The sequence below is a fragment of the Grampus griseus genome (assembly GCF_964374135.1).
Source record: "Grampus griseus genome assembly, chromosome: 1".
NCBI lineage: Eukaryota > Metazoa > Chordata > Mammalia > Artiodactyla > Delphinidae > Grampus > Grampus griseus.
The window spans coordinates 41,176,835-41,200,309 of NC_139017.1; the positions used below are offsets into that span (position 1 = coordinate 41,176,835).

A 23,475-nucleotide genomic window follows, 5' to 3' on the forward strand; every position below is an offset into this window, starting at 1 on the left:
CTCTCTATAAAAATGGTTACCTGCTTTCTCTTCACTTTATCATGTGAGATAAACTGGCAGTAAGGGAGTGAAATCACATCCTTCTAAGTCCTCTTACATAAATTCTTACTTGCTTTCTGGGGCGAGTTCTCTGGGGCTGGAACAAGGGCATTCCTCAGTTAAGTCAGTGTAATAAACACTGGGTGAGTGTTTCCTGTGCCAGACAGACTGCTAGGTAGGGCTGCAGAGCCAAAGATGAAGACTCCCTGGAAGTCTGATAGGGAGACAGACTCAAAGTGGACACAATACCATCAGTGTGGCAGTTTCTCAAGCAAACTAAACATAGAATTACCATATGACCCAGCAATGGTACTTCAGGTATATACCCAAGAGAACTGAAAGCAAAGACTCAAACAGATACTTGCACACCAATGTTCACAGCAGCATTATTCACAATTGCCAAAAGGTGGAAATAACCAAAGGGTCCATCAAGGGATGAATGGATAAGCAACGTGTGGTATATACAGACAATGGAATATTATTGTCATAAAAAAGGAAGGAAATTCTGCAATATGCTACAACATGAATGAACCTTAAGGATATTACACTAAGTGAAATGAGCCAGTCACATGGACAAATACTGTTATGATTCAACTTTATGAGGTACCTGGAGTGGTCGAATTCATAGAAGCAGAAAGTAGAATGGTGGTTGCCAGGGACTGGGGGCCCTGTGTTCAATGGGTTTAGCATTTCAGTTGGGAAAGAGGAAGTTTAGAGATGAATGGTGGTGATCGTTGCACAACTGCGTGAATGTCCTCGATGCCACTCCATCGTACACTTAAAAATAGTTAAAATGGTAAATTTGTGTTATGAATATTTTACAATTCTTAGAAACCCCGCATTCGCAATATATGTGTCAAGTCATTATGCTGTACACCTTAAACTTACACAGTGCCCTACATCAATTTTATCTCAAACTGAAAAAAAACCCATCCCAACGTGACGTGTGTTGTGAGAGAGGCATCCCTGCCACCTCAGGAAGAGCAGAGAAGAGCCCTCGGGACCAGAATGAGTCCCACAGGACAGGTAGAGTCAGCCAAGGGGAGAAGAGTGGGGAGGGGACTGCAGGGACCACCAGTCCATCCTGTGACAAGTCACCAATCACTTGGATTTGCTCCATCACTACAGCAATCAGTAAAGCCTTGGGACCTGGAGCCTCTGTGAACGGAGAGGGAGGGGACTAAGAGGTATGGATGAGGGCTGGGAAGTAGCCTGAGTTTTTCTAGGGAAAAGGGAGCAGCAGTGCCCCAAGCTTGGGGAAGATCTGCCCAGTACCCAGCCTGCTGGGGCTATGCCTCCCCTGCCTCTAATTACACACCTGTTGTTGAATAAACCATAGCACTTCAGCACGATGATGAAGCCCCACCAGGGCCAGTGAGGCCCCCTAAAGAGCTGCCATGATGCAGAAAATAATTTGGAACCAAAAGTCTATCTCTCCAGCATGATCAAAAAAGCAAGATCAAAAGAAGTGGCCCTTCGCGAATGAATCCTGAACTCGGAGCTCACATCCAACAAGAGAAAACAAGGACAAGCCCATGGACACAGCTTCCAGGCAGCAGGCAAGCCAACCTGTTTCAGAGCTGTCAACACACCGCTTGTCCCCTAGGACCTGTGGAAGGGCCCATGGGAGGCCGACCGGTGACCCAAGTCCATCCTTCACTGTGCCTGGGAGCAAAGCAGGCCACCGGGCTGCTGACACAGAGCAAAGGCAAAGAGGCCATAACTTTTAGAACTCAGCTGTGTTTCTTGTCTGTGCAAGAGTCACATTTCCCTGAGTTCAGCTGTATTTCTCCACCCTCCCTCCACTTTTCTGAAATGACACCGGTTAGAACAAAGGAGAACCCAGAGCACGCTACCCTCTGATTCGGACAGGCCCAGAGGCTGGCCACAGGTCCACCCCCCCAACCGCAAAGGTTTTATTGGTAACTCCGGTAACCTAAGCTAATTTCGGCTTGGACTGATATAATTGCTCGGGGACAAGACAACTGTGTACGGGACTGCCGTGCGAAGCAAGATGACCTCCATCCAGGGGCCCTGCGACCTCTGTCAGCACAGGGTCTGAAGGCAGCTGGTGCCCGTGGTGATGGGCTCCCTCACCCATCACCAGCAAATCCCCGACAATTGTTCACCCCATTAAACTTGCAGGAGGCTCTGCCCAACAGCTGTGCTGACTCCTGCCTCCAAAGGGTGGGGCCCGGAGCCATCTGCTGCCGCCCCCACCCACCCCGCCCCCATCCTGCCCTCCTGCTGGGCTCCCAGATGCGGTCCATCCCCTTGGTGAACAGGGAGGGGAACAGGGAGGAGGTATGACTGGAGGGCTGGGCAAAGGCCTCCACAAAGCTCAAGTTTCCATTTTTCAGACGTCAGCCTGGGCACCTGCGGACAGTCCTGTTTCAGATCCAGCCAGCCAGCGCTCTGCAGACTAGAGGGGCGGAAATTCCCCTCCCCACGAAGATGTCCAGGGGGCCGGGAGAACAGACCAGACCCAGCCTACTGTCCCCAGTCCGATTCTGAGTCACCAGTCCTCCCACTGACTTCTGTATCTGCTCTCTCTCCTGGTTTTCCTTCTACCTCTCTGGCCTCCAAGTCCTGTAAATTCCATCTCCTCGGGATCTCTTGAAACGGTCCCCTCAAATCGATTCCCATTGCCAAAAACATGGTTCAACATCACCATTGCCCTCATGTAGCAGCTCCTAACTGGCCTTGCAGATGCAGCCCCCCCTTCTCCGGCTGCCCTTCAACTGGCCCCAAGAACTACCTCTCTAAAGTGCACACCTCATCATGTCCTGTCTCTGCTCCAGAGATTTCGGCTGGGCTGCCCATTGCCTTTGGAAAAAGTTACCCTTCTCAGAATGGCATTCAAGGACCTACCTGTCCTAACCTGGGATCACCTCTCGAGCTCATATCTTACTGTGTTCCCTTGGCCGGTTCACCCCAGCCGTCTGCCCCAGGACTGGGAGTTTCTTTGCTTTTCTACCAGATCATATTCTACTGCCACCACCACTAATAAGTCAGTGCCATCACAGTTATTCGGGACCATATTCCCCCTCAGGCTGAGGATCCAGGAGTCTGGTGCAGAACGGAGCAGAAAGTGTGGAGAGACCAGACCCTTGTTTCAGCTTTACGTCCTGTAGCGTCAGGACACTACGCCATTGGCCTCTTCCACAATCCACTCATAGAACTTTCCCTGGAGATGGCTTTGGATAATCCCGTTTTCCCTGGAGGGTCTTTCCTGTTGCAATGCCAGATTAATGCAAAAAATAAAGATACACACTCTCTCACTAGTCCCTTGAAGCTGTAATTCTCCTCATGACTAATGCGTCTGGCCTGGGAGCTGGCCGTGTTGCAGGCTTCAGCTCACAAGTTACACTGATGATGGTCCACGCTCTGATTTGGTTCAACTCCAGATGGTGAAAGTTCGAGAGAAGCACCAGGAGGGCTTGACACTTTCCTCCAAGGAGACAACAGGCATCTTCTCTGTGGATCTAGGATGTTAAAGGCACAAGCCAAAAAAAAAAAAAAAAAAAAAAAAAAAAGGCACAAGCAGCCCCACAGTGAAGCCATCATCTATGGAGTAAATTTAAGCTTACATCACTTAAAGGATACATGCCCAGGATGACAGCTTCAAGGCATTTGATAGGCAAGGACTCCCGAGTCATTTCTTTCGCTGTTTCCATTAACCTGTAGGGTAGAGCACAGCAAAGGATCTCAGACTTATTTAATTATGCAGTCGGTCTGTGTGCCCATCCACCAGGCATGCCCATCGCCACACTAGGCAGCGTGCAGGAGTACAGAGAGAAAGGGCAGAACTTGCCTCGGAGGAGACTCGCAAAGCACACCCGCACCTGGTGGAACTAAATTCCTCAATTCTGCACTCCTCTCTGCAAGACGCAGTTCCGGGAGATCAGTGCTCTTACTCCACAGCACCCTCCCACTAACCCAGGACACGGGTGTCACCACGGAGCAAGTGAAAAAGGCCACATAAAACAAATTTCACAGGTCTGCCCCACCCCTGCGTTAGTCTCCACCACTGAGCTTAGCTCAGCCCCACCTCCAACCCGGCCCGGGGCACCCCTACCCCTTACAGGCCAGAATATTTGAGCATCGGGATGAAGGAGAGAGAGTGGGAGAGAAAGATGACAGCTCTCAGATAGGAGCACGGTCACCTGGCCCACAGATCATGCACCACTTACCCACTCAGCGGTCTCATTTTCCTAATTTCAAAGAACTGGGTCCCTGTATGATTGTATCTGTGTGAAGTATGTAAAGGGAAAGTGACAGAAAACTCCAAAGGTCCCGGTAATCCAGCAGAGGGATTTCTCAAAGGGATGAGGAAGTGGGGGCTTTCCAGAAGGTGGCCTGTAGCCAGAAGATTGCCAACAGTATCTTCCTCCTCTCTGTCCTGCCCCAGAAATCTACTTTCTAACTTAGGCCCCAAAGCACCCTGGATCTATACAATAGCTAGTTTCAATCTGCTCTGTATTTTGTTTAGTTGACTACCTGTCTTAATTCACCTACTAGACTACAAGCCCTTTGAGAGTTGGGACCATTTATCATCTTTGTCTCACCCATAAAGCCTGGCACAAGCCCAACATATTCCATTTAGCAAATATTATTAAATAAATGAAGAATAAGTGAATGGATGGGTGGATAGAAGGAAGGAAGGAAGGATGGAATTGATAGAAGAGTAGATGCATGGATTAATGGAAAGCTGGTTGGGTGGCTGGACAGACAGAAAGGTAGGTTGATGGATGGGTGAAAGGAAGGATGGAAGGTGGGTAGATGGTAGTAGGGTTTCTCGAGAGTGCAGACTCTGCAGCAGAGCCTACTGTGGAGATAGCACTTTCATTTCATGCCTGGACTGCTATTTGACATTGATGACTAGATCTGAGAAGATGACAGCACTAACCACAAACTGCGATTTAGCTGGTTGCCCACAAGGTCTCAGGGACTGGCAAGCCCGCACCAGCTCATTCTGAAGGAGACTGGAGATTCTCAGATACCGGGCTCTCTGAGACTGGATCTTGATTTTTTTCTGAGCCTGAAGAAAAGTTGTTTTATATGTTTCTTTTTCCTGCCTCAAACAAAATCCTATAGAAAAAGTGCACATTGGGAAGGTGCTAATGAAGCATGAACCTGTAGCCCAGGCAGGAAGCGAGGTTAGATGTGTGCCCCTACAGTGGTATGGGCAGCTGCAGAAAAGTGGCGATGATCACCTCAATGCACTGCACACCCTCCCGACAAGCGTTGGGATTCCTCTCCGGGCAAAGACGTGCTTGGCCGCTAAGACACAAACATATGTAACGATCACCTGGAGGGTTTGTTAGAAGCAGATTCTGGGCTCCATCCTTATGAGATTCTGATTTCAGGCCATGGTCTTCGCCCCTGATGTCAGAGTCGCCCCACCTGGGACTGTCGAATTGGAGGTTCTAGGGTGAGGGCCAGGGGATGACTTTAACAAGCTCACCGTTTAGAAATTACCAGCATGAGCCATAAGAATAACCAATAACAATACAGGCTTGTCCAGATTTTTAAAAATACAATATACAAAACCCTAGAGATAAGAGAGAAAAATGAAGGGCTATGTAGCCTCACTGTGAAATGATTTTTCACTTTACCAAAGATTTCATTCAAATAGTGAGATTCCTTGTATATTTAAAGTAGCATGCAATTGGCAAAAGTTCTGTTTATATGCCCAATTTTCCCCCTGTTCCTATATCTAGTTTATACATCTAGTGCATGGAGTGAGACAAACCCCTAATAAAATAATAAAAAACTACCTGACCATTCTTTCTCCGTTCCTTACAGTTATGGGCCCCTGAAAGTGAGGTGGGGAGGACAGCCTCCTGTAAACGCTGCCTGAAGAGAGAGACTTCACCCTCTGCTCCCTACACAGCAGGGCTCGGGGGTGGGGACTTCTCTTTCCAGAACCCAGTGCAAGGTCAGCACTCCAGTTGGCCAACGCTGTGAGGTTGTCAGAAGGGAAGGCAGGATTTGTCCTTTCCTGTCCCCAGCTGAGGACATCTGTGGTCAGGGCTGGCCCCAATCGGTCCCCATACCCTAGCATCAGTCACTGTATCCAGGACAAAGCAGTAGGAAGGCCCAAGGAACTAAATAAAAGGCTGGTCAGGAGGTAGAGCAAAGAGGTTACTCCAACGGCCAGGTGACCTGGAGCCTGATCCCAGTAGCATGGTGGTGCTTTCCCTTCTCCAGCCCTCTCTGCAGTCACTGAACCAGCTCAGTGAACATCACAGTGGGTCAGCGAAGGGAAAAATGAAAACGCAGATCCTTCAGGACTGAGAATGGGCTGCAGCCTTTCCGGCAGAATGAGCCAATGATATGTAAAGCACATGCAAATTTGCCCCATCAGTGCATTCCCAGCGGCCAGGCTCGTCCTCTTTAATCTCCAGCCAGATGATCCTTGTGAAGACCATGTCCTAAATAGAAGGGGGGAGCCATGCTAATTTCTGTCACCTTCTGGAACGTTCTGTGAGGAGTCGATCACATCCAGGAAGGCTCAGCTTTTGGGGTCCAGGGTTGACTCCGGCAGGAGTTTATGCTTCTGGGCCACATGGAACTCCCCACGTGCGGTCCCAGTTCAGCAATCAGCACCGACCTCAGCCTTCCGTGGGCTAGAACTGTCCGCCTGACCCCTGGGGGCTGGTGTTATCTTCTCTAATATCGCTTCAGGATTCTATGAGGAAGATGCCATGCAGGGGAGTTCACAGTTCGCGAAGTGGGAACTGAGAGGCTAATCAAGTAATCTGCCCACCCAAACGAGCTGCAGTTCTCATCGGGTAGGACCCTTCCCTTCAGGGAAAACACAGAAGTCCACAGGAAAGCTTCTTGCCTACAGCACAGAGAGGGGAGGCCTCTTCCCAGGCACGTGGGACACGTGTGCAGTGCCCCGTGAAATCCTTTCTGCTAAGCTCTATGCCTTTAGGGAGGAAGGGCAGAGGTCAGCAGACCTCCTGAACAATGTGCTGGGGGCTAGGATGGCGGCAGCTGCCTCGGCGGGGAGTCCGATGCTGGCTTAGCTGAGATGCTCACTGACTCGCTTGGGCAAACGGCCTGTCCCACTCACATACACCTCCCTCTGTTGGCCCGGCTCCCGTCTGACTCCCATCCCTGATAAAGCACCGGCCGTGGCGAGGGGAACATCTGACCCTGCCCCTTGGTTCTTACAACGTAGCTCAAACGGGCGCTCAGAACAGATGTACTCCTGACTGCGAACACTGGGGGAGAAAAGGGGCCACAGACTCGCTGGTCTGCACCCAGCCTGGACCCACAGGACTTCTCAGCTCTTCTTCAAACTCACATGAGGGGAGAGGGCCCCCAGCCCAGGGCCTCATTCATTCATGCAGAATGGACCAAGGGCACCAGCCGCCAAAGGCAGCGCCAGGTGGGCCTCTTGTAGAGGATGAGTGGTCAGGATCAGGGCAAAAAGTGAAAGGAAAGAAAAGGAACAGAAGACTAGGAGGGGGGCTTCCCTGGCGCTCCAGTGGTTGAGAATCCGCCTTCCAGTGCAGGGGACTCGGGTTCGAGCCGTGGTCTGGGAACTGAGATCCCACATGCCACGGAGCAACTGAGCCTGCACGCCACAACTACTGAGCCCATGCGCCCTGGAGCCCGTGCACCACAACTAGAGAGGGAAAACCTGCGCGCCACAACAAAGAGCACACGCTGCAACAAAAGATCCCGCACGCCTCAACGAAGACCCCGTGTGCCGCAACTAAGACCCGACGCAGCCATAAATAAATAAATAAACAGATATACTAAAAAAAAAAAAAAAGGCTAGGAAGGAACAGGGAGAAAGAAAGCTGGTACAGGAAGAGAGATGGAGGGAGCCAAGGATAACCAAGGAGGAGGAGGTGGAGAAAGAGTAGGTGGAAGGAAGTGGGGCGTGTGCTGCCCACCGTTGTTCCGCTGCCCTTTGCCGTCCCGGCCCACACCCTGCTTAAACGGAGAGGGTCTGATCATTGCAGTGACGTCCTCCAGTGTCACTTCTTCTAGACTCTCACATCGAGGCATCCCTCCGTGCCCGGCCTCGCCAACCTCAGACAGCATTTGCTGACCAGGTGGGGACAGAGCCGCCACCAGGCTTGCGATCATCACGCCTGTCCCCGGGCTGGGTCTGCTCAGACCCTGGTCGGAAGGATACTGTAGTGTCTTCATGTAGTTCTGGACTGCCTGGAGCCACTCTGGGATCGTCATCGACAGCCTGTAGTTGGGAACCTGGGGTACCGAAGGCTGCAGGGAAGTAGAGAGAGATCATTTTATCAAGGAGTTGCAGAGCTACTCCTGAAGGCAGATGGCCACGCTGGCCTGGGCACCCGTTCAACTGGTGCCTCCTGGACAAGGTCTCCCCAGACCGGCCAGTCCTCTCTCTGCGTTCCCTTGGCACATACTCCACCCTGGGTCGCAGCGGCTCTCTATGACCCTTTCTGTGTTGTGGTATGAACACCGCCTGCCTCCCCATGGGAGCCTCAGCCCTTCTTGAGGCCAAGGACCATGTCCTATAGTGTCCCCCGCCTCCCCAGGCCTGGTCCAGGAGGGTTCAGAGGTGCTCCATTAATCCTCACACTTCTACTGCACGACTACACTTTTGCTGCATGGCTGGTGTCACCACTGCATGTGTCCACTCCAGGGCACCACTGAATACAAGATGAATGGCGCCCCGAAGGAATGCAACATGGTGCTACACATGCCATTTCTCTTCAACAGCACCCCGTGCAATGCCCATCACATCCATCGCCTGAGTCCAGCCCCGAGTGCACTAGGAAAGATTCCCTTCTTGCCTCGAATCTTCCCAGCTAAGTGCAGCTCCTCTCACTCATGAGCCATCTTACCCTTTGACCCCACCCGGCTGCCCAGTCTGCCTGGGCATCTCCTAGTCTGCCTCTTGGTCAACATTCACCAGCTGAGAGTATGAAGTTCTAACCCCCGCTGGGAAGGGAAGGGAGCAACGGCGGGCAGGACTGAAAAGGGGGAGGTTAAGTCCCTCTTCTCGGGAATTTAGAGCTGAGACACCACCCAGCTCTGAGCAACCCTGCCGACCAGGCCAAGAGCGAGAGGAAGCAGGGGCTTCCAATCCAGTCACTCCTGGGAAGCAAGGGAGCAGTTTCTGCTTTATTTCTTCTCTGTGTTACCCAGTCCCTTAACCTCGGCCTGTCTGATGGGCGGGGGGGAGGGGCGCTGGTGACAGAGACACTCAGCCCATGTGGGTCTGTAGCTCCGCAGGAAGGAGGACTAAGCCGCTTAGGGAGGGGCAGAAGGGGCCCGCAGGACAGATTAGTTCCACCCTCTAAGGAAACAGGGAAAGGGAGGCCCTGGGGATTTAGTACTTAGCTGATGGAAGGTGAAGCCACTGGTGAACAGACTGAGGGACAGCACTGGGCAGCCTGGCTGGGCACCAGCGCCAGACGCTGCCCACGGACGGTCCCCACTTCTGTCCCCAGCTCTGCAAGCTCAGGCCCCACAGACAAGCTGGAGGGCGAGGGGGTCCCCCGGGCCTGAAGCAGGAGGCTCCTCATACTTCTACACCTTCTGCTGCTTTTACTTAAAATAGAAGGGAACTAGTCACACATCCTATTTCACAGCCAAGGTGCAGAGCGTGTGTGTGTGTGTGTGTGTGTGTGTGTGTGTTCATGACTGCATGTGTGAAAGAGAGAGAATGTGAGACTGTGTGCACACACTCACACAGCTGTTCTGCAAACATTTTGTTTACAACATATCAACTCCAATCACATTCCTGTCTTGGAGAGTCATTTTTGGGAGCAAAATGTTCCCATCTGAACATCTGCTTATGCGGCCATTCCCACAACACCCCTGCCCAGCCCAGCGTCAAAATACAAAGCGCGTCCTGGTGTTTCCGACCTAGCAAACATGAGGACGCTCGTCCCTGCTTTGGGCAGTAACGTCCACTGAGCTACCCACACCTGGAATTCCGCATAAGAATGTGCCAGAGCTTTCACAGAGAAGTAAGGAAGCAGGAGAGACTGAGAACAACCATTCCTTTCGCACCTCCAGTGTTCCCAGCTCTAGGCCAGGTACAAGAGGGAGGTGGCGAACGACACAGTTTATGAAGGCAGGAGCACACCTCTACCCTGGCATGCATGGGACAACGCCCCGGAGAATCGCCAGCCACCTGAAGGGTCCCCAGAGGGATGTCCCTTTGCCAAAGCCCTGAGGAAGCCGGAGTGACCTGGCTCTGAGTCAGCTTTGGGGGCCGACCACCAAGTTATTGCAACTCCCCCAAGCCCAGCGGAACCCACAAGAGCCAGATGATGGGGGGAGTCAGGCGGCAGCCGGTCCTCAGAATAGCAGCCCAGTGGCGCCCGAGGGCTTTTCAAAACAGCTGCCTGGTTACCTCAGCCCCGGGCTAAGAGTGAGTGCAGGAGCTGCAGTCACATTCCCCAAACCCCAGCTGGGGAGCCGGGCTGTGGTGGGAGAAAAGCCGAGACTGCTGAGGGGATGATGTCATCTGGCTACAGCCCACCCTGCCGTCTGGGACAGCTGGCGGGGGCTCAGGCTGGGGCTCAGGCTGGGGCAGCTCCCAACCAGCACCTCGGGCTGCCAAGGCCCCACAGGATGATGGACTATAAACCAGGCAGGCTCCTTGGGGTATAATTATGAGTCCTTGCTTTGTCACCTACTGCTGTGGACCCTGGGCAAGCTGCATGGCCTCTCTAAGCCTCCAGTTCCTTCCTGATAAAATAGGAGAGGAGATCACCTACTTCAAACCTTCTGAGCTGGTTGTGAGGATTCTATGACCTAATGTATAAAGCGGACAACTTGGGGCTTGGCACTCGGTGTTTTTTAAGTGTTAGCTGTGTTATCATTATTCACCAACAGTGTGTTTTCAGAGGTCTAGATGGGGGAGCCTGAATGGCCTCCACTTTTCAGTAACTGGAAAACAGAATCAGTGGGGCCTGAGCCCCCAGACACTCAACTTAGGAGCATCACCAAGATGCCTTCTCAGCCTGATGGAAGAGGATGAAAACATCCACTTCCCCTGTGGACACGTGGTGACCATGAGTTAATATCCTTAATTCATGAAGAGTTCATACAAAGTGATAAGAAAGCTCTCTAGGCCTCAATGAAAAGAAAATGGCCCCAGAAAGTGGAAGCAACCCAAGTGTCCATCAACAGATAAATGGATAAACAAAATGTAGCATATATGCAATGGGATATTATTCAGCCTTAAAAAGGAGGGACATTCTGACACATGCTATACGTGCCAGAACTTTGAAGACCTTATGCTAAGTGAAATAATCCAGTCACAAATGGACAAATATCGAATGATTTCTCTTATGTGAGATTCCTGTAGTAGTCAAGTTCATAGAGACAGAAAGTAGAAGGGTGGTTGCCAGGGGATGAGAGGAGGGAGAAATGGGAACTCAGTGTTTAATGGGTACAAAGTTTTAGGGAAGAAGAAAAATTTCTGGAGATGGAAGGTGGTGATGGTTGCACAACAATGTGAATATATTTAATTCACAGAACTGTACACTTCAAATGGTTAAAATGGTAAATTATACGTTACCACAATTTTTTAAATGGCCGTGAAAAGACAATTCACAAAAGAAGAAATGCAAATAGGGAATAAATATTTTTTTAAATGTTCCAGCACACTAACAATTTAAGAACTGCAAATTAAAGCCACTGCAAAATGTCATTTTTGTCCTCTCCAATTAGCAGAGATATTCTGAAATGTGGATACTCAGTGCTGGTGAAGATGCTCTCATACGGCATGATGGGAAAATTAATTGGTACAACCTTTTATGAAAAGACCAGGGCACACTCCTTTTTTTCCTCCTCCTCCCTGACTGGGGTCCTGAGAGTCTCTCCTGTTATTTTCCTGCCCCGTTTCAGCCGAGACTCCAACCTAGAATTCCCCTGGCCCTGGCCCTCTAGCTTCCCTCCTGCCACCTGCATCCAGCCATCTCAAACCACAGCCCAGCTGATGATGGCAGAATCTAGGGGGCACACATCAAAACCACCCTCTCCACACAGGCACTGTGCCTACAGTTAGGGGGTGGGGTCCCTGAGGGTAGGGAATAGCGGGGGAAGGAGGGGAGTGGACAGGAATACGGTTATTCAAGAAGAAAAATGAAGGCAAGCTTTTGTGGACAGGCTCTCTTTCACTCCTTTCTTGCCAAATGCAATGCCCTGTCAGAAGAATGCAAGAAGGGATGTGGAAGGACACGAGTGTGTATCATCACCATGCATCACCATGTGGAAAGAAGGGAGAAGCCAGGAAAGGAGCCAGAGAGGCATCGAGAGCCCCAGGCACCAGGAGTCTTTAACAAGAAAGTACAAGGAGAAAGCGAAGCCTTTTGCGAAGCCTTATACACTGTGCAGGTGCCAGGCAGAAGAATTTTCTCTGGCAACCTTGGGCGGGGGGCGAGCATGGAACATCACTCTTGGGCCAAGGATGGGCCCCAGGCTCCTGCATCGGGAGCAGCCAGGAATCTGTTCATGGTGACCTGGTCCAGCCGTCACAACCTTGGGCTGAGCAGGAAGGTCGGACATATGGATGGTTTTGAACACAGGACAGGAGAGAAAGTGCACTGCCTGTGTGAGCCAGCAGGGGGCAGGAGTGGAGCCCTGACCGCAGCAAAGTCTGGCCCCAAAGCCCTCACTCTTCTTCACTCACGCAAAGCTGAGTCCTCTAAATGTGAATTATTTCCCAATTTGGGATCAGCGTGAGAATGAGCCGCAAAAACGTGGCGTCTGCAAGAAACGGCCTGGTGTTTCCTGCTCAATCCATCTGGCTGTCTGCCCCAGGAGAGTCGGGCTCCAGCCAGTAGAGAAGCAGGAGGTGCTGTTTCCTAGTCGGCCCAGCTGTTTTTTCTGGGCCAGCCATCCTCTCTGCCCCTCCCTTCCCAACCTCTACTATCCTCCAACTGACCCGTGCTGCTTTCTTGCACTATCCCTGAAAAACCCTGGCTTTCACCTAGTCAATTGTTAACTTCAGACTCAGTAACCACCAGGGGAGAAGGCTGCAGTCACAAATTTAGGATTGCAGAGCAGGTGACACCTGTCCCGCTTTCCCCAGCGGGGGCACCTGGATCTTTGGGCAGAAATTACCACGGCTGCTAACAAAATGTCCTGTGGTCAAAGAAAGTGTCATTCAGTCCTCCTCTTAGGCCTTTGACACCTTCCCCTGGCCACGTCTTTTGCTTCTCAGTCCACAATTCAATTGCCAAAAAAGGTTCACCTCCCTGAAACACTCCAACCCTTCCACCACCACTCCACCACCCCCCTTCTGTACAAATTCCTCAGCAAGACACTGATCTGATTAAAGGAGAAAAGGACTTGGCCCCAGAGGAAAAAGTCTGCTGAGCTGAGTGCAGGAATAGCCCTCAAATCAGAGAGGAGTGGCTCCTGGAAACAGGAACTTCCAAAGCTCTCCCCATCCCAGGGCCTGCATAGGGGTCATGGTTTGGGGAACGCCAGGACCAGGGAGAAAGGGGATGCTGTGATGGGCGTTGAGGATGGAGAACCAAGCATTATGATGCAGTGTAAGAGAGAAATGGGAAGCTCTTTATTTAGGTGCAAAAAGCCAATGCCCATGTTCAGCCCGGGGATGCCCTGGCTTGGCAGTTTTCATGTGACCTTCCAGTTACTATGAAAGTACAATATGATATGGCCGCTATATTTAAAAAAAAAAAAAAAAAAGCAAGAAAGAAAGCTCATTTTTTAAGAACCCAGAATTCAGCCACAATAACGGACGTATCAAGTACGAGTCTCAGGAAGCAGTAATTTATGTTCTAAGCTGCTCAGGCAACATTTAGAACATTGTGCTTCTTACTGTGCTCATGTTTTCGGGGACTGACTGATGACAAACTAGCAACTGTCCTAGAAAGAGGAGGAGGAAAGTGAGCTGATCTGGGAACTATGACACATAAGTAAAGGTGAAAGGAACTACCTGTGGACAAAGACGATTAAAGGAAGATGCAGAATAATCCAGTGCACGTGTCACACAGATGACTAGAACCTGAAGACTAATGGGTCACAACACCACGGGATTTGAGAGTTGGAAAGAACTTCACATGAAATCTGATCTACTCACATTTTATAGGTCAGAAAACTAAGGCCGGAGATTTTAAGTGAGTGACCTAGGCCACAAAGCTAGAGGTAGCACAACCAGAATTCAGTCCCTTGATTTTTTCACTCCAGGTCCTTTCCTGACTCCAAGAGAACCATCTCGTAACATTCGAGGGAGCTGTGAGTAGCACAGGAAGTCGACGTGTGCCGCCCTTTGGTTCTTGAGCACAAGAATCAGTGGTGACATGTGACCAAGGAGGAGCTCTGTTCAGCTTCAGAGAAGAGTTTCCCAGTGACCCAATCTGGCCACGCCTGGGAGCTGCCCTGTGAGGCGACAAGCCCCCCATTCCCAGGAGGCCTTCAGAAAGAGGAAGGGATTCTGCTGAGAGATACAGGACTGGTCTCTACCAACCCTGACGTCTGATTCCCACAGAGAGGGGGTCCCCACCCACAATGTTGGGAGAAAGATGAAGCCACAATGAGAAGTCACAATCAGGTGCTAAGGGTGCTAAATGAGAAAGGCTCACTTAAGTGAGGACAGACTCCGAAGTCAGAGCTGCACTGCAGTATCAGAGTTGTTCTCAGGCTCTGAGTCCTCAAGGAGGACTCAGCAGAGTCATTATAGCTGACATAAAAGCAGGCAAGATTCTCGCTGGGCATAACGAAGATCTCATTGACCAGCAGGGTAATCAAACACCGTAACCAACTACAGCAGGAAGCTTACAGGCTCTGTCACTTTTCCCAAGGGCACACACAGCTTTCTGGCCTGCAGGCTCCGATGCTCAGGTCACCAGATGCTCCAGGTTGGGGGCTCGACCAGATGGCCTTCCAGGTCTCAGGTCTGGCATTCCTAGACCTGTCCAGGAATCTTCTTGGCCATACCAGTGTCCCCAGGATGGATGGGAAACCATCCGCCATGCTACAACCCCCAGGCTCTGCGGCGTTTCTCCTCCAGTTTGCATTTTCGTGCTTCGTACAGCGACCGCTGCACATCTTCCTCCATCTTACTAACATTATCTTTGGCCACCAAACCCAACTGGCTCACTGGCTTCTCTCCCAGGTAGAAAGAGTTTCACTCCTGAGCCTCTTTCTCTATCCAGTGAGATTCATTCATCATGTGTACTGGAAAGTCCCTTTTAAGCCACAGTTAAAACTCTTTTTTGTCAGAGCTCAGATAAGCTGGGAAAAGAGAGAGCTGACTGTTTTGCAAGTTTCAGAGGTGAAAGTCACTGTCATAAAAAAAAAAAATTGGCAAAAAGTCTAGGAGTGATTCACGCTGAGAAGTCTGACTGGTTGACTGTAAATTCATTCACAGCCTAATAAATCATTTGCGAAGGGGGGACAGAGGAGGACCAAGAGACTCCAAAGAGGATAAGCGGGTGGGATCCCTAGGGGGCCTATGCGCTCTTGGCATCACTGGTGCTACTTGGTGGCTACAGTCTTCGTTGAAGCAGGATGTACACGGAGCTAAGTAAATGATAGAGTTTGGCTCCAGATTCAAAGAAACCTTGGCACAAGCCGACCACACAGTCCCAGGACAGCAAGCCCCCTTTCTCTCCCTCCCCCATTTCTAAGACGTCCAAGACAAACATCTCAATTAAGCAAAGGGGGTGGAGGCTGTTGCGAAAAATGAGGAGGGGAAGGGAGTCTGCAGCAGGACCAGGAAAATGGAAATTGCTACGTACAGGCAAAATGGTCCCATCACTGCCCACACCACCCCCTTCCTTCGGAGCCACTAACCTTTGCTAAGAAGGTGGCGTTCCTGATGGCGCCCACCATTTCTCCCCCCTTGGGGTGCACTTTGGCCACGTGCATCCACATGCGCTCCCAGGTGTGGCTGTCGATGGGGAAGCCGCTCTTGTTAACGTGAAACAGCACCCCGCCGTCTTTGTCCTCCTCCTCAGAGCCCCCGCTAGTAGCGAGGCTCACGGGCCGCGCGTGGCTGCTCCGGGACCGGGTGCCTTTGGCGCCTTTGGGGTGGGGGCAGCGGTGAGTGTCGGCCGCCGAGCCGGTCATGGTGGGGCAGGGGCGGGGAGGGCGGCGAGGGGCGTGTGCGCGCGGGCGCGGCACGGGGATCAGCGCCCCGCGGGGGCGGCCTTCTCCATGCTTCTGGCTGCCGCAGGACGCGCGAAGGGGCAGCGGCGGCTGGAACTCCGCTTACGGGCCGTGCCTGAAATCAGTGAGACCCAGCACATACCACGGGTAAGTAGACACCCGGAGGAACCAAGAAGGGGGCCGTGGCCAAGACGGGGGTGTGGGGGCTTCGACGTGTCCCCACTTCCCTGTCCGCTCCCCCCGCGAGCGGACAGGACGCCCCCCCACCCACCAGGGAATTGCACACGAGCTTCCAGCCCTGCCATTACCTAGAAAGGCGACTTGAATTTTGCCACAAATCTTCACACCTACCTAAACCGTGGAAAGGAAAGACAAGGAGCGTGGAGGCTGCGGAGTGGACGGGGTAGGGAGAAGAAAGACAGCTCGTGCAGTGGGATGGAACAGGAGGTCCCCGCAAGGCTCCACACGTCCCTTGGTCGCCAGATGTGGCCGAGCGCCGAGCCGAGCCAGAACGTGCCGGCACGTGAGCGCCCGGGGCTGCCGCGAGAGCCCAGCGACAGCCTCGGCTTGCAAAAGCGGCCGCGTTTCTTCCAAGAAGCCCTCCCGAAGCTGGGCGGACGAGGGGCGGCCCCGGCCCCCAGGCTCCAGTGGCAGTGGCTCCACCCGCCCCCTTCCCTGAGTTCCAGCGCCAGGCACCCCGGGGAAATGGCTGCAGGCGGGGCGCGGGAAGGGCGCACCGCAGCTCCCGGACCCTACCTCTGGACGGTCGGCCTCATGGCTGCACGGCTTCTCCGGGCGGCGGGGGTGGCGGGAGCTGCTGGGGCCGCTGCGGCCGTCGCCTCATTCCATGTCCCATCCTCTAATGTTATTCTGTGACATATAAGCGAGTCACCCGGGCAGCCGCCGATGTTCCGACTGCGTCCATTGGCCACCGCAACAAAGAGGGGCGGGTCCCGGGCGCGGGACTCTACAACCCGGAGCTCCGCGACGCTCTGATTGGCTCCCGGGGTTCCCGGGCGGGAGGGGTGAAGAGTAGGGGGAGCTGGGCCGCAGCGCGAAATCCGATCGCTGTCTTGTCCTGCGAGCCCCGCGGGGCTGGAGCGTTTGTCCCTGGGACTTAAGACAGAGTTTCCCCAGGGGTCGCGGCACTGCGGGGGAAGCAACTATGGGAAGCAGAGGAGAATTAAAGCCACCCAAGAAGTGACCCTGAGGTAGAGGAGGGCTTGTCATAGGACAGCATTCCCTGAAGAAGGCTGGGCACACAGTCACCTGCCGCTACCAGGCAGTGATGGATGGTTCAGGCAGGCATGTAAACGTGACGGCACAATATTAAATCTTTTTTTTTTAATCCTACATTACAAATTCCCCAAAACTAAGAAGGGGACACAGCCATATACCCTCTGACATTAGTCATGATTAATAAAGTCCCTTTAAACCAAGCTGATATGCGACACTAAAGCCGGGGAGGTCAGCCAGGTCCCCACTGTTCTGTCACAGCTACTGAGTTATGAGAGGGTGGAGAGATGCTTCAGAGCCACTGTGAAGTGGAGACCCTCCCACACTCTCCAGGGAAACACCTTTTCCTTAAAGGCATCTTCTTCTTCTTTTTTTTTTTTTTTTCTTAAAAGAAGAGCAAGATGAGGAGGAGCACCAGACTACTGACCTGAGGTCTGGCCCTAAGTCCAGGTTTATCACTTGGCAAAGCTGTGTGATCCAGGACAAGCCATTTGCCTGTTCTGGGCCGTAGCCGCTTTATGAAAAGAGGAGAGCAGACCCTTCACTCTCCAAGGCCTGTTCTGGCTCTAAGATTCTGTGATCTTCTGACTTCCTCTTTTATGGACACTTGGGAACCTGACCATAATATGCTTTCTCTTTAAACTCCAGGCCAGCCTGCCAGCTTTGAGGGGAGTGAAGCAGCTGTGACAGCAATGCTAAGTTAACCTCGAATTAAGAATACAGTCATCAGGGTTTCCCTGGTGGCGCAGTGGTTGAGAGTCCGCCTGCCGATGCAGGGGACACGGGTTCGTGCCGCGGTCCGGGAAGATCCCACATGCCGCGGAGCGTCTGGGCCCGGGAGGCATGGCCCGTGAGGCATGGCCGCTGAGCCCGCGCGTCCGGAGCCTGCGCGTCCGGAGCCTGCGCGACCGGAGCCTGTGCTCCGCAACGGGAGAGGCCGCAACAGTGAGAGGCTCGCGGACCGCAAAAAAAAAAAAGAATGCGGTCATCAAAGACCACTGATGACAGATCTCTATCTGGATGCTTAACCCTGGAACTTCTCTTTCAGAGGAGGGTGTGGTGAGAGGCGAGTGCTAGAGGGTAGCTGAGAGCCAAGTGTTGGGTGAGGAGACCTGGATTCTGGACCAGTCCTGCACAGCTACAGACAGAGCCCAGGACTTTATAGATTCCATAAGGAGACTAACTTAGGTCTGGATAGACAGAGGAAATGGACCTAAGAATAATATTCAGGAAATTGTCTGAATAATTCAAGTGGAACAAGCACACTTGAAGAAAACATTAGGGAATTAAAAGAGAATTATCCTCTCAATATATAATTGACTCAGTTTTCATTTCCTGATTAGGAGAAAACATGCCTCAGAGGGTGAGCTGTTTTCTCATCTCGAACATTCTTCCTCCCTTCTTTTTTCACTCATCTCTCAAATCTGTCCCCTTCTCCTTGCTTCCCCAGGGGTTTCAAGTCCCAGGTGACTAGGATTTCAGGATGCAGATCTCTATACAGAGGGTGAGTATATGGCTTAACCACCCCTCAGGAGAAAACTGAGTTCTCAAAGCTCAAGTGATCAGACCAGTTGGTGAACATCGAAGAATGTCTGGCATGTTTCACTGTCCTTGGCATCGATTCCCAGTGTCGCGACTCAGGCCAAATCCAAACAACTACAATGTCCCTGTCAAACCAGAGACTGGTTCCTGCTTTACCTGAATCAAAATCCTAGGGACCAGAGAGGATTATCGGTTCATCTTCCCGCCCCAGGCACCTCAGGACTCCTTGACAGTTGAGGGAAACGCTTTTGTTTTTCATCTCCAGTATTCCAACTATCTGTTCTCTTTTCCCTAGGAGATGGGGTGCAGTGGGGAGGCAAGTGAAATGGTCTATGAAGAGAGTTGTGAGATTTGGCTAATTTTCCAAAGAGGTGGTAAGAAGCCTTGTGAAGTGAGCTGCAGTGTCCCATTGAAAGGACTGGAAAGGAGAAGGGCCCTTTTGTTCAGAATTCTTTTGCATTTGAGAATTGTGCTAATTGTGTGGACCAGCCAACTCTGTTCTTCATTTCTTTGTGTATTTTGTGTTACATGACACTCAAGTGAACACAGGCCAGACAGATTATGGGTTTTGGGGTTTGGTTGTTGTTTTCTGCTTGTTTTTAATTTTTTTAATTGAACGATAGTTGATTTGCAATGTTGTATTAGTTTCAGGTGTACAGCAAAGTGATTCAGTTATATATATATACATATACATTATTTATATATACAAATATATATATGTTCTTTTTCAGATTCTTTTCCCTTATAGATCGTTACAAAATATTGAGTCTAGGTCCTTGTTGGCTACCTATTTTATATATAGTGGTGTGTATATGCTAATTCCAAACTCCTAATTTATGCCCCCACCCTTTCCCTTTGGTAACCATAGCTCAGATGGTTAGTGAGAATGACATAGCACACAGTGGGGCAGGGCCTACTTGCAACTTGAACAGGGACACCTGATGACTAGCTGCCCAACCTCTGAGAGCATGGTCATGTCCATTCACTGGCATAACAACTGGTATAGCAGAGACATGTAGTGGGAAGGTTTGGAACAAGAAAAAGTGGGTTCAGATGGTATCTTATGATTCAAGTGCCAGTCGCTGGGGTCTCAAAGATAAATAACACAAAATCCTAACCCAATGATCCTATTTCTAGCTCTACCACCTGTTGATGTTAATAGCCTATCGATGGATGTATCAGATGCACCTTATGAGCCTAATCGCACCGGCTAGACCTTGCCTTCCTCCTGCCTCCGCAGCTCCCTGCACAGCCGACCACATCTGTGTAGTTCAGCCACCTAGGACTGACAGTCACTGGCCCAGTCAGGTCCCTCTAGGCGGCTGCTGCACAGCCGAGCTGGCTGACCACATGTCCGGAGCCTGTGACTCTTCCACCACTTCTGGATCGGAAGAAATGCCACACTGCAGGGTGTGGCTTCTAAGCAGCCATCAGAGGGGAATCCGAGGGAATTAATTCCCTCTGGGGAACATTCTGACCAATGAGAAACAAGAGATGAGAGGGAGCTGGGCAAATAAACCCTCTTTCCTTCCTGCCCCCTGTGGACTGTTCCGAGTCATGATCTTCTAACACAGCCTGTCTGGAGATGTCCTGCATGGCTGAGCAGACATACCTCCTGAGTAACCTGCCAGGGCTCTTTGCAGTGGGTGGTGAAGCAGTTACCTGCATGATAACACACCGTCTTCTCATCCTAGCCCACCTCATTCCCCTTTTCGCTCACTCTTACTGCCTTCTCAGTCAGATTTAGTCTTTGCTTCAGATACGTTTTGTAGAGAAACAGAGCTAAGACAGTTGGTTCCACAAGAGGTTCAAAAAGCAAGTCCTCAGGATGGATTTTGGGGTTGTATCTCCTAGGTGTCTGAAATCAATAGAGTCCTTTGCTGGTGATAAGAGAGATGGCAATAGCTTTGATATGCGATCGTACCCAAGCTTTCACTTGGTTAATTGGGGTGAACTGGGTGGAGAGCGAGACATTGGGAGAGCAAGTGGCTGTGGTAGTCAGTTTGGAAACAGTGCTAATGACAGGTACCAGAGACCTTGGAAACAGAAAAAGACAGGCTCAGAGCAGTTAACTACCAACTCATGGAATGCTCTGAAAACCAGAGAGCCGCTATGGCTTTAAGGGAAAGTCTTATTTCCTGAAACTGTGGGAGAGACTTATAAAATCAAGCCCAAGATCTGATCACAGGGTAGCAGAACTGCAAAAAAAAGGACAAAACACATGGCCTTGATAGGCAACCATGTCAAAGCAGAGCCCTGATAGGGAAAGACTGGAACCCTGAGACCTGGGATGGGCCTATCTCGGTGGATGAGCACCTTGACCCTTCAGATCCCCTGAATGTTCCTGCCCAAACCAGGTCCCCTTCTCCATGGCTGCTGCTTCTTCTCGAGACCTGGCCCCACCACTACTGCCTCTGCCAAAACCCAGAGTCAAGTTGCAGCACAGCCCACACTGGCAGGAAAAAGTCTTCTTCCAGGGAGAAAATGCATACTTGCCAAAGATCTTGCGGGACTTGGCTAACATGTACTGGCAGGAACTGTAGAAATATGTGTGGGGGTGGATCTGGAAGATGTTATATTTGGGGGTTCAACAGGAAGCTCAGTTGGGAGGATCCACTGACTTGGGGATACTCACACAGAGCTCGAGATTTAATGTTTCCGCAAGGATGCTCGGAGTTTGTCCCGATGGTTTGCTGGGATGGCTCTTTGGGGCCTGGTCTCATTGATGGCCTATAGTAAGCAAAGTGGAGAGCCAGACTTCCTTGTGTAGTGTCGAGGAATGGGTCAGAAGACTCAGGAAGGAAGGAATATTAGAAGCATGTATTATACGTGGCTCAAGAACCCACCACCTGACTAGTTCCCTGGGCCAGCCCAGAGGATGCTCCCTTCACTAAAGCAATAAAGAGCGTACTAGCAAGGAGGTTTTCTGAGCACCTGGTAGTGGCTATCCTTGTAGTCCAGGGTCGATGGGAGGGAGAAAGCTGCTGTGGAACTGAGCTCCATACTTTCCGTGGAGATGATAAAAATCACAGAATTGCAAAGCACTTAATCATAAAGGACAAGGTGGGAATACTTACCACAATGGACAGCAAGGAGGGAAGATCAGGGTGACTATATCTGCAGGGACTCCTGGTGTTTGGATAATAAGTCATGGTGTTCCTAGGGAGAGGGTATCCATAGTATTTGTTGTCTAAATTGAGCCACTTTTAAGAGTTAAAAGGGTCCTAGTAATAATTACATGGGGAGCATAGGTATACACCAGAACCATCCCAGTCAAACTGATACCCATGGTCACCCTACCAGAGGTGAGATAGATGAGCAGCCAACACAAGTGTTGCACGATTTGTATCATCAGACAGAACAGAGAGCTGTGAGCAGAAGGCCAACTTTAGGCACCATAGTGAAAAATCACAGACCCTTCCTCCTTTCCAAATCTAAACGAGATCTGGCCCAAAGCGACTGCTGTTGCTGAGGAGCCCAACTGGCCAACAGAAAAGACCGATGCTGAGCCCTCAATATAGCAGCATTCCTCAACGAAGCCATATAGCCACCTGGTGGCAGGTACATTTATATTGGACCTTACACCTTGGAAGCTGGCTTGAAGGGGCTCCCATTAGTCAAATCTGGGACAATCTGAGCACAAAATAATTAACTACAATAATGAAATACAAAGCACTGGAAAAATAGGAATCCATGAGTCTATATTGATTATAAATAGATAAGTAGGTGGGGAAGAAGGGAAGACCTGCTTAGAGAAGAATATAAATGTGAAAGGAGTACTACAGTTAGAAAATCATCATTCTGGGGCTTCCCTGGTGGCGCAGTGGTTGAGAGTCCGCCTGCCGATGCAGGGGACACGGGTTCGTGCCCCGGTCCGGGAGGATCCCACATGCCGCGGAGAGGCTGGGCCCGTGAGCCATGGCCGCTGAGCCTGCACGTCCAGAGCCTGTGCTCCGCAACGGGAGAGGCCACAACAGTGAGAGGCCCGCGTATTGCAAAAAAAAAAAAAAAAAAATTATGTTTAAAACTGTCAGTGTAATAAAAGGCAAAGAAAATCTGTGGAAATGTTCCAGATTAAGGAAGACTAAAAAACCATGATGATTGGGACTTCCCTGGTGGTCCAGTGGTTAAGTCTCCATGCTTCCACTGCAAGGGGCACGGGTTCGATCCCTGGTCGGGGAATTAACATCCCACATGCTGCACGGCCAAAAAAAAGAAAAAAGAAGAAAAAACATGATGACTAAATGTGATATCTGATTATAAACTAGATCTTGACCTATAGGGGAAAAAATGGTATAAGTGATATTATTGGATCAATTGACAAAATTGGAATCTAGGTGTTCAATTAGGTAAAAGTATTGTGTCTATGTTAACTTTACAGAAGTTAATAACTGTACTACCGTGATGTGAGAGAATATCCTGATTCCTTTTCTTAGAAAATATACATTGAGGTATACAGGGCAAAGAGCCATTATATGTGTAACTTACTCTCAAGTTGTTCAGAAAAACACCCCACTGTGTGTGTGTGTGTGTGTGTGTGTGTGTGTACAGAGA

At 50.9% G+C, this 23,475-nt stretch overlaps 1 protein-coding gene across 1 annotated transcript in view; it reads right to left on the reverse strand.

The window, feature by feature from the left end:
* VASH2 (vasohibin 2) overlaps positions 1 to 16,104 on the reverse strand; it is a gene marked incomplete at its 5' end in the record, with an annotated part of 33,429 nt that extends 17,325 nt beyond the window's left edge. The window contains 4 exons of the mRNA XM_082674620.1: positions 3,646 to 3,720; positions 4,233 to 4,289; positions 8,201 to 8,289; positions 15,829 to 16,104. Of these exons, the coding sequence (XP_082530746.1) occupies positions 3,646 to 3,720; positions 4,233 to 4,289; positions 8,201 to 8,289; positions 15,829 to 16,104 (497 nt within the window). The remainder of the gene's footprint in view (positions 1 to 3,645; positions 3,721 to 4,232; positions 4,290 to 8,200; positions 8,290 to 15,828) is intronic.
* Positions 16,105 to 23,475: the final 7,371 nt, after the last annotated feature.